A 10,625-nucleotide genomic window follows, 5' to 3' on the forward strand; every position below is an offset into this window, starting at 1 on the left:
ATTAATTAATTTGTTTCTTGATAATGATTAAATAATAAACATGATTTGAATCAATTTTATGCATATTTTTGTTACAGTAGTACATTTTTGTATATACGCAACATAAATATGTGGAATATATTAGTCATATATTAGTTATAACTTTTAAAAAAAATAGCCAAACGATATGTCATTTTCAAGATTTTTGGGATCAGCTTTGTTTTTTAATGCTGACCACGCCCACTTAGATGATGTCACATGAATTAAATCATTTTATTTCTATCAGTACAAGTTTTGATTCTGACGCATTAGCCTAGAAAATAAAATCTGCTAAGATAAAAAGTCCCAGAAAATCTTACTGAGGTCTTCATTTAGAGTTTTTTTTTGTTTTGTTTTAAATTATATATTTGCAGTTTTCAAAACTAATAAAGTTCACACCTGTGCTATACACACACACACACACACACACACACACAAAGGATTGTGAAATACTAGTGCACATTCCATGCCAAATAATGTGTTAATTATATTATTATTATCATCTGTCCTAAAGAAACTGTGTCCCACTTTATCCGCATCACATGAACAAATATAAGGTGCGATATGAAGCACCATCCTACCTGTGGATCCTGATTTCTTCTTGTGAATATAATATAGTGTAATAAAGGTTTTAGGTTTCTTATAAAAGTGTCCTGTTTACATTATATTATATTGAGATGATGGAAAAAAAAGTGTCCTTTGTTATCAATAGTAAAGTAGCCCTTAGACTTTATATAAGTAAATGTCTTAATTGTTTTATTGAAAAAGCCATACTGGTTTAAATAAATACTGTTTATTTCTTATGGATATTATATTACAAAGAAAAGTTTGTAAAGAGTAGAGCAATGCACTCATTTAGGGACAAAAAAAAAAGAAAAAAAAAAAAACACCACTGTGACTGAAAAGCACCAGTGTTTTTCCACCTGAAGGGGGCGTGGTTTGGATGAAGTGATGTTTTGTTGGTTGTGGGCGTGTTTTGAGCACATTTCCACGCCCCAGGTGGCTCCTGTTGGGGCAGTTGATGTTGGTGTAGAGGCGCTGAAGCTAGAGGAGAGGAGAGGAGTGGAGTAGAGAGGAGAGGAGTAGAGAGGAGAGGAGACACCCAGCCGAAGCTCGCCGAGGAAATGAAGCGGCGGCTGCACAAGAAGTATATCCTCCTAATCCTCGGCTATTCCGTGGTCTTGCTCCTCATCCCGTACGTGTTGGACTACCACAGCAAGTCGGCTCAGGTGCGCCATGGAGCTCGGGAGCAGCGGCAGCAGCAGCAGCGGTGTCCGGATCTGGAGAACACCATGGCGCTGTGGAACGCGACCGAGCCCGCGGAGGAGAGCGCAGGAACCAGGAACCGCACCAGAACGCACATCTATCTCCATGCCACATGGAGGACAGGCTCGTCCTTCCTAGGGGAGCTGTTTAACCAGCACCCGGATGTGTTCTACCTGTACGAGCCGATGTGGAACATGTGGCAGGCGCTGTATCCGGGCGACGCGGGGAGTCTGCAGGGCGCAGTGCGGGACATGATGAACTCGCTGTTCCGCTGCGACTTCTCCGTGCTCAGGCTGTACGCGGGCTCAGCCAACATCAGCACCTCGTTCATCTTCGGCTGGAAGACTAACAAAGTGATCTGCTCCCAGCCTCTGTGTGCGGCGTACAAAAAGCACCAAGTGGGACTCGTCCAAGGAGACGTGTGCGCCAAGTGCGCGCCCAGAGACATCCGAGAGCTGGAGAGGGAGTGCAAAAAATATCCCGTGATGGTTATTAAGGATGTCAGAGTGTTAGATCTGGGAGTGCTGGTGCCTCTGATGCGAGATCCTACACTCAATTTACAGATCATCCAGCTGTTCAGGGATCCTCGAGCCGTGCACAACTCCAGGCTCAAGTCCAAGCTGGCGCTTGTGCGTGAAAGCATCCAGATTCTGCGGAGCAAGAAGCAGAGTGACAAGTACAAGCGGCTGCTGTCGCCTGGGAACAGGGTGAACCGTGCTGAGAGCTACGTGGCCGGTGCCATGGAGCTCATCTGCGACAACTGGCTCAGTGACATGCTCCTGGTGAACAGTGCACCTCCATGGCTCAAGCGCAACTACCTGCAGATCCGCTACGAGGACCTGGTGCTGCATCCGACCAGCGAGCTGCACCGACTCTACCGCTTCGCCAGCCTGAGCTCATCTCCAGAGCTGGAGCAGTTTGTGACGAACATGACGCGAGGACAGGGATACTCCTCAGACCGGCCCTTCCTCATCTCAGCGAGGGACGCCAAGGAAGCCATCTTCGCCTGGAGAGAGAGGCTGAGCGTGGAGCAGGTGGGCCAGGTGGAGGCTTACTGCAGCGAGGTGATGCGCCACCTGGGGTACGAAAAGAAGAACCTGGAGCAGAGCTACAGTAAGAGAACGTCTTCGTAATGAAAATGTCAACATGTCAGGGCCAGGGTGAACTATTCACCCATAAGAGATACACTGTGATGCAAAACTAGCTTAGTATGTGAGGAATAACACACTCCGTGTCATGCTGTTATAGTAAAATAATCAACAATGCAGGGCTGAAAGGAAGCGAAGTTACTGTTACCACTCTGAAGTTGTAACTTTCCCATACCAGCATGTCGCAAAGTCTTTTTTCCTCTCATACCACAGCAGTTTGTCAACGATTACACTATTTAATGAATTAAAGAACAACACAGCATACGTTTTATCCGTTTATAGCTACCTTTAATGTTATGGAACATCCACAAACAAGTTACTTCCTATTCTTCCTTCAGTGATAAACAGTCGTTCCCTCACCAACATCTCTTTTTTCTCTCTCTTGAAGATAAGCCAAAAAAAACGCAGCTTGTCATGTTACTGAGAAACCACAAAGACGCGTAATCTCCTGTCAGAAAGATGTCAGAAAACTTAAAGTCACGGCTTTACCTCTGACACTGGAGACTCCTTCCGTAAATGTTGATATATCAATGATTACACACGTTTTTTAATCTGTTTACGTGACGCACCCGCCGTACACGTCCCTATGAATGAGCTGTTACTATAGAAACGATAACGTATTAGAACGAGTGCATTAATATAAACCTGCACTAATTAATCAACACTTTCTGACCAATCAGATTCGAGAGTGCTACATCTGAGACACTAAGCTATCGTTTCTATAGTAACAGTTCATTCACAGCGACTTGTACAGTGGACGCTCCACGTAAACGGATTAAATAACGCGTGTAATCGTTGATACAGTGAAGTTTTCTGTAAGGAAACGGTTTTTTTTGTCTTATTAACTTCAAGAGAGAGAAAAAAGACAGGCTGGTGAGTGAATGACTTTATAGCTGCTCTGCTAACTTGTTTCATAGATGTTCTACAGCATTAATTGTGACTATAAATAGATAAAAAGTATGATTTTTTTCATTCTTTAATTAATAAAAATTGTAATCATTGGCAGTGTGTGTAAGAGGAGTAAAACACTTTTCATGCCTTAATTTCCAATAACAGTGTGACGTAGAGTGGTTTATTCCTTACATATTTAAATCTGAGACATTGAGCCACTTTGTGAATATGCAGATGTTAATCTGAAAAGAGCAGGCGCGGGGTGACAGCGAGAGGAAAAACCGCCTGAGAGAGAATAAAGGAAAAAAAAGTAAGAGCACATATCCTGTGTGTGTAAGGCGTTTAAAGACGACAGCTTCACTCGCTGTTCAAAGGATAGTCATCTTCAGTGCCGAGTGTACGTCAGATAGATTCCAAACGGGTGGTTTTGTACGAGTGTGTGGTGGAGAAAAGGGGTGGAAAAAAAGAACCTCAGGATGTTGAAGAGAACCATTTGTTCAGCCTTGTATTCGTTTATTGTTGTTTTCTTCACATTACAAAGACTAATAAATGAGATGTAACAGCAGGCAGCGTCTGTTTTCAGTCATGCAACTCGCTCCTCTCTGGCTGCTTCTGTCACCAAAACCACATGTGACAAAAAAATGTTCTGCGGCTTTGCACAGCGTGTACTTTTGTACACCGTATAACCTTTTCTGTTCCACTCTACTCCACAAAACATGCCATGGCACTGCTTTCGTCAAAAACGAGACTTTAAGTTTAACAGAACGATCTTAGAGACTTGTTAAATATCTCAGACCTACTTCACAATAAGTATCTGAGTGAAAAATAAAGAAACTAAACGCACTGAAGTCGTGTTTATAGGGACGTAGTCCAATGTGAATGTAGATAAAGGTAATAAAACTATACAGCTCCGGAGCAGAGGGTGAGGAAAGCGGCCCAGCTGTGTAATTTACATCTGTATGCAGTTGCACTTAGAAAGTGATGAGCCATTACCCAGCTGTGAAATGTGACAGAGTGACGTAACAGATGGTGAGGTTTCAGAGGTGACCCAAAACAAGTTTTCTCGCTGTGAACAGGTGAGAATCAGTGGTAAAGCTCGCAGGAGTGAACCACTAACCTCACCCCTGTCGCTATAGCAACAGCTCACTCACAGCGACACGCTACATACATGTATTATAAGTGTTTTGTTATTTAATAAAAAAATGGATAATTGTTAAGACAGTGAAGCTTCTAGTGATCCAAAGATCCAAAGATTTATTGTAAAAATATAAAGCAATTAATTGTTTATTACACTGCAATTCATTTGTAAAAGAAAAATCAGAAAAATCTGACCTCTGACACAGAAAAAAGGCGTTCGTCTAACAAACCTGAAGACACAACAGCATGGCGGCGCACACAGTCAACAGTACACAGATCTCCCTTTGGATTAGTTTCTACGTGATAAAACTTGATTTTACTGGGTATGTAGTGTTTGTGTTGTGAAAAGCCGTTTTCGAAATAATTGTCGATCGTCTTAGTATGTTTGTCAAATTCAGAGATTAGGCATGTGCTCTGGGCCTCCATGTTTTTCTGAGCCGAATCACTGGAGTGTTTTTAGATCGGAAAATCAACTTTGATTTCCAACTTTCGATTACAGAGGATTGCAGCAGTTATTTACCTCGGCTTTTGAAACTAGGAACATGCTGATCTTGCATTTTCTCAGGATTTATTTCCGTTTCCTTAGAGAAAAAGAGGCTCGCCATTTGTGTCATTTGTGCTGAAATGAAAAACCAGCTCATGCGACACACAAACCGTAACTATAAAAACACTCTTATCAATCCTAGCTAGTCAGGGCTAGCCAGGTTTACTCTGTACACGCTGGCCCATAAGTCCAGCATCATAGAGATAACGTATATTGTTCTGTTTTTACACACCGTGATGTTATCTGAGCGAGGAAGAAATAATTCTCCTCGTAGGAAATTGTGTACTGAGAAAAATGGTGGATGTATTGAGCAAATTCTGAAGATAAAACCTGTTTAAAAAAAAAAAAAAAAAAGATCTCCTATGACGCTGGACTTATGGAACACTCTGTAGTTTAGCTGTATTATTCTCAGTGATTACTGTAACTCTGGTGATGAGGAGGTTATTTGTTTTTGCTGTAGCTTTGAAAGAAGAAAATGCAGACTAGGGCTGAGTAGAGACAGACAGACAGACAGACAGACAGATAGAACTTTATTGTCGTTTCCCAGTAGTATATATATATATATATATATATATATATATATAGATATAGATATAAATAAATTTGGGTGTATATAATAAAATTGGGCTTTGGGTGGTGAATATGAGCAGCTTATTGAGCAGATAACAATATCAATGGTGTTACACTAGATTATAATATAAAAAGTATGTAATATGAAAAGTATAATAGATACTATATAAACAAAAACATGCAAGTGTTAGTCAAATATATATATATACACTCTTCTGAGATATCGTGAGAATTGTGACATCTTTTTTATAACTTTAAAAAGACAATATCTAGCAGCTGATGTGGTAATGTTTCCTACTGTCTGACTCCATAACCTTGTAACATGTTAAGAATTATTTTTTTTACTCCTCTTTTTCAGTCTTAATTAATTTTTGTAGGTAAACGTATCATCCATATAAAGGTTATTTTTAAATGCTACGCTGCTGTTTAGATGACACTTTGTTAGGAAATCTATATATTGTGAAATATATAGTATGGAAATATCGTGATTTGATGTTTTTGTCATATCGCCCAACCCTAAACCAGCCACGGGTAAAGTGTGGTGTCAATGAATCTCGCAAAAATGTCATAACTCTCCTCATCTTCACTCGCTAACAAGACTCGGTTTTTCACCAGCACTTTGTCCTCGATGGTTTTTTTCTCCAACGTTCCGATTGGTCTGGAAGTAAAAAAGTGCTTGATGTAACTCTGCACTTTTCTGAACTTTCCTCGAATCTCCGCTGTGACAAAAAACAGACACTTCCTGTAGGATTACATGTAAAACACCAAGTCTGAAAGCGGACTTACTTGCGCTCTGTATTTATGAAAGGAAAAAGAAAGGAGTTTAAAAGTCTCTCTGAAATAGTTTAATTTAATCAGCGTCAGCAGCGCGGATGCACACGATCATAATCCGGTTAAATATATTCAATTTTCCCAACCACAAAAAAGGAAACTTGTTGTGTAACATTCCCTTTTTAGGTTTGTTTGAAAGCAGCCTGGCAGGACTTCACTCTGGGACACGAATGGGATTTATTCCCGTGAAAACAAACCTGGCCGGAACAATAGACGTGGTTTTTAAACTCTTCTCATAGTGTCCTTGAAGTTAATAAGCCAAAAAAAACCATGCAGGTTGTCAAGGTACCGAGAAATCGCAAAGCGTAAACTCCTCTGTCCTGAAGATGTCCGATAACTTAATGCTATAGCTTTACCTCTGACTGTTACAAAGCACTGACACTGGAGACTCCTTCCATAAATGTTACATAAACATCACCTTATAGAAAAATCCACCGTATTATTTTGTGCTAAAAAAAATACCCATAGCCACTAAATCACAGCATTTTAACTTCACGTCCTGACCTGATGCTTTCGGGCTACGCTGAAACTGCGACTGAAAACAGCGTATCGAATCCGCTTTCCTCCGCTGTTGTTGTGTGGATGGAGAAAAACAAAGCTTTTCGAAAATGCTGATGTGTGATTGTCATGAGGTTTCTTCAATTCCAAGATGCGGAACTTATTTGAAATGCTGGTTTCTGAATGAGGTTTTTTAGTGTGAGGTGTTTTATAGCGATGTGTTGTTTGTTTGCGACTCTTCGAGCTGACTCCCAGTTCTGCAGAGCTATGTTTATTTGGAAATGAGGACAGTTCAGATAGAACCTGTGACACTTTCACTGGAAATTTATCAGCATTGTGATTTTCATGATTATCTAAAAAAATGTTCATTACAAATTATATTATCAATATAATAATAGCAATAACGAGTGCACAAATTTGTTTAAATTAAATAGCAACCTAGAAATAGTGGAGAATATACTATATTTCCTTTGTTTATTTTACTTGTTTATTTAGTCGTTAATTTATAAAATTCAATACTTTCTGTTTATTTTTTATACAGTCTAAAATATAAAAAAAAAAATCCCAAATTTCCAGTTTGGTCTCAGATTTTCGGAGCTCAGTCTCAGTTTTCTCTGTTCAACAGCAACATGTGCTTCAATACAGCACACAATAATATTAATTAAAAAAAAATCAATTTAAATATCCATTTACAAAAAAAAAAAAAAACTTTTCATCCTGTACTAACCCGCAAGAGGGTTTTAGCTTGATGGTAATAGCATGAGGAGATGCAAATTAGTGCAGGAATGATATTAGATCTGAAATGTAGCTTGCTGTATTTCCATTTAAATCAATAGATTTTGAAACAAACCCAATACGAAGTTTAAAGCGATTCTGATCATCACAAGGAGGCTTTCACTGAACAGTTTCATCGAACAGCAATGGCTGGTTTCGAGGAGAAAAATGGCAGAGAGTCATGATGAAATTCCCATCACTAGTGTTTTATGTATTGAAGACAAACAAAAATGACGTAAAACTAATTGTATAAATGAATAAATGTCTTGTAACAAGAGCTCATAACTCAGCATGCTGTTATCTATCGAGTTCTCGTTTCTTTGGGGCGGAAAACTTTTGCGAAATGGACTGAAAATGTGACAGTGGGCAAACCATTAAAAAAAAAAACAACAGTTTTATGAATTCGGGCCTTTGAGGTTGTTTTGTTCCTTCTGCCCAAATGGATTCACCTTTTTCTGAAGGTTTAATTCAAACACACTGAACCCCACGGCTGTAAAGCTGTATCTGTAAATACTTTAACATCATAAATGTAAAGCAACTGTAAGTATGAACGCTATAAAAGTGCTCAGAACTAAATTCAACATAAATAAAAAAGAGAAACATGTTCATAGTACATTTAGTCCGCTCTGTTATTGGACCTGGTTGGCTGTAGACGGGTCCAATGTGGGCCAGTATCACTGTACCGGATCCTCTGTGCTTCCTTTAATATAATATTTTATGACTGTGTCCATTTTTGTGCCCGGTGACATGATTAACGTGAGCTCTGTGCACTCGTATTTTATTTCACGTACCGCCCGATTCAGAACACTCGCATTTCAGTTGTAAATAACACGCTAACAAATGGAGTGGATTACTCATGGAATGACTTTCACATGATTTTCCTTCACAGCTCCAATGCACTTCACTTAAGAGGCAGAGAAAATATACATAACTGTGTTATTACAGTGTCGTGACATGGTCATAGGTGTTCAAAATAGGTGCAAAAATATAGAAGGTGTGTTACTTAAGGGTAAGAGAAAGCACACATGACTCTGTTGTTACAGCGTCATGATGTTCTAACATAAATCAGTGTCACAGAGCAACCTTATGTCACCTTATGTCATCTGACATAGGCGTTCGGTCAGTGTGATGTAAAAATTAATGAGATTTGACACAGGACAACTGTTAAGGAAAAATCCTTATAAATGTACAGTATATGTAGGTTTGAAAGTTGTCATATAGGTCCTACGTAGTTGTCATAAAGTGTCATAATGCAACCATATGCATGTGTTAATGCAACTTATAATGGGATAAAAAAAATTCTGAAAGCATTTTGTATGAAACTGGACATTTTACTGTATATGCATTATATTTCATATAGGCTTTATATCGAGAGAAGAGTTATTATATACATTATGCTTTATTATACTTTATACTTCACTGTACTATACAAATTATGCTTTATACTTTATTAAAGCTTGTACTGCATTATACTTTATACTTTTTATGCATAGAGGATATTCTATACATTATGCTTTATACATAAACAATACTTCATAGTTGTTTATACTTCACTATACTGCCACTGTTACTTTGCCCGCTCTGATGGTACATGGCAGTGCAGCGGGACCGTCTTGGTGAGTCATTAGATGAGCTCATATGCAATAAATAATTGTGTGTGTGTGTGTGTGTGTGTGTGTTTAGAAGCCTAAAGAGAAGAATGAGGACTGTGAGAGAAGAGAACAGGCTGAAGTGAAGCTACAGCGAGATGCAGGAACACCGTCCGTCACCGGTCTGTGGAGGATTGACACTAGGAACAGTTCCAGTCTGAGAGCAGACGCTCCACAGCGGCGCGAGTCCGAGTCCGACACCGAGGCTTCCGAGGACACTGATTATAACCTGGAGGAGATTAAACACTAACTATGACATTGACGCTGAGACGCCTAGGAGATGACCGAGCTGGCCGCGTATGGATCGTCGGCCATGTTTGATCAGCGCTAATCCTCCAATTCCCTTAATCAGCTACAGGACATGGAGCTCAGAGCTCTGGGCTTCATTGTGTGTGTGTGTGTGTGTGTGTTTAGCCTGTGATATGAAAACTGAAGTGCCGTTTCACTGTCACACTTTATCTTTCACGTACATGAGGAATGGAAAGTTTGTTAAACACCATATTCTTTCAGAAACCTTCTGAATAGAAACATTTACAAACACTTAATAATGCAGTGTAGGCATTTCATTAAAGTCTGAAACAGTGCACAGTAGTGTATCATGAGAGCGACAGGAAGCGCCTCTTAGCACAGGTTACATGTTGGTCAAACATTTGAATGTTTGGTAACACAATACCTAAGGGCAGTGTTCATAAGGTTTCATATGTCAGGTGGCTCTTCCTGCTGTCTGATATACACTTACATAGACATTTATGTGGCTAATTGCAATTCGCATCAGCTCTCATCAAGATGACTCTGGTCAAAATATTCATAACTCTGTTATAAGAGTATCATGAAAATGTCGTATGAATTCATAAAAATATTGTAAGTAGAAAAATATAGATAGAAAATATACATAGCTCTGTCACGACGTGGTCATAGGTGTTCATAAAATCTTGTAACTTTGTTTAAGGGCTAGAGAAAATATACATAACTCTGGCATGGCAGTGTCATGTCATGGTCACAGGTGTTCATAAAGATGTTATAAACAGAAATATGAAACTTTATTTAAGGGCTAGAGAAAATAAACATAGCTTTGTCATGACATGGGCCTGTTTAGTCATAAAAAAATCTTTTAAGCAGAAATATGAAATTCAGTGTAATTATATATATAAAAACTGTTATTATGGTGTCATAACATGGCCATAGGTGTTCATAAAACAGTTATAAGCAAAAATATGACCGTGTCATGACGTGTCATATATATATATAGCTCTAACATGACATGATCATAGGTATTCATAAAAATGTTATAAGGCAAAT

At 39.2% G+C, this 10,625-nt stretch overlaps 1 protein-coding gene across 1 annotated transcript; it reads left to right on the forward strand.

Annotated features, from left to right (window-relative positions):
- Positions 1-1,043: 1,043 nt before the first annotated feature.
- chst7 (carbohydrate (N-acetylglucosamine 6-O) sulfotransferase 7) lies at positions 1,044-10,351 on the forward strand. Its single transcript, XM_026945603.3, has 2 exons — positions 1,044-2,397; positions 9,361-10,351. Exons 1-2 carry the CDS (start codon positions 1,143-1,145, stop codon positions 9,366-9,368), a joined length of 1,263 nt encoding a protein of 420 aa, XP_026801404.1. The 5' UTR covers positions 1,044-1,142; the 3' UTR covers positions 9,369-10,351.
- Positions 10,352-10,625: the final 274 nt, after the last annotated feature.

Source organism: Pangasianodon hypophthalmus, chromosome 2 (genome assembly GCF_027358585.1).
Source record: "Pangasianodon hypophthalmus isolate fPanHyp1 chromosome 2, fPanHyp1.pri, whole genome shotgun sequence".
In the NCBI taxonomy this organism is placed as follows: Eukaryota; Metazoa; Chordata; class Actinopteri; order Siluriformes; family Pangasiidae; genus Pangasianodon; species Pangasianodon hypophthalmus.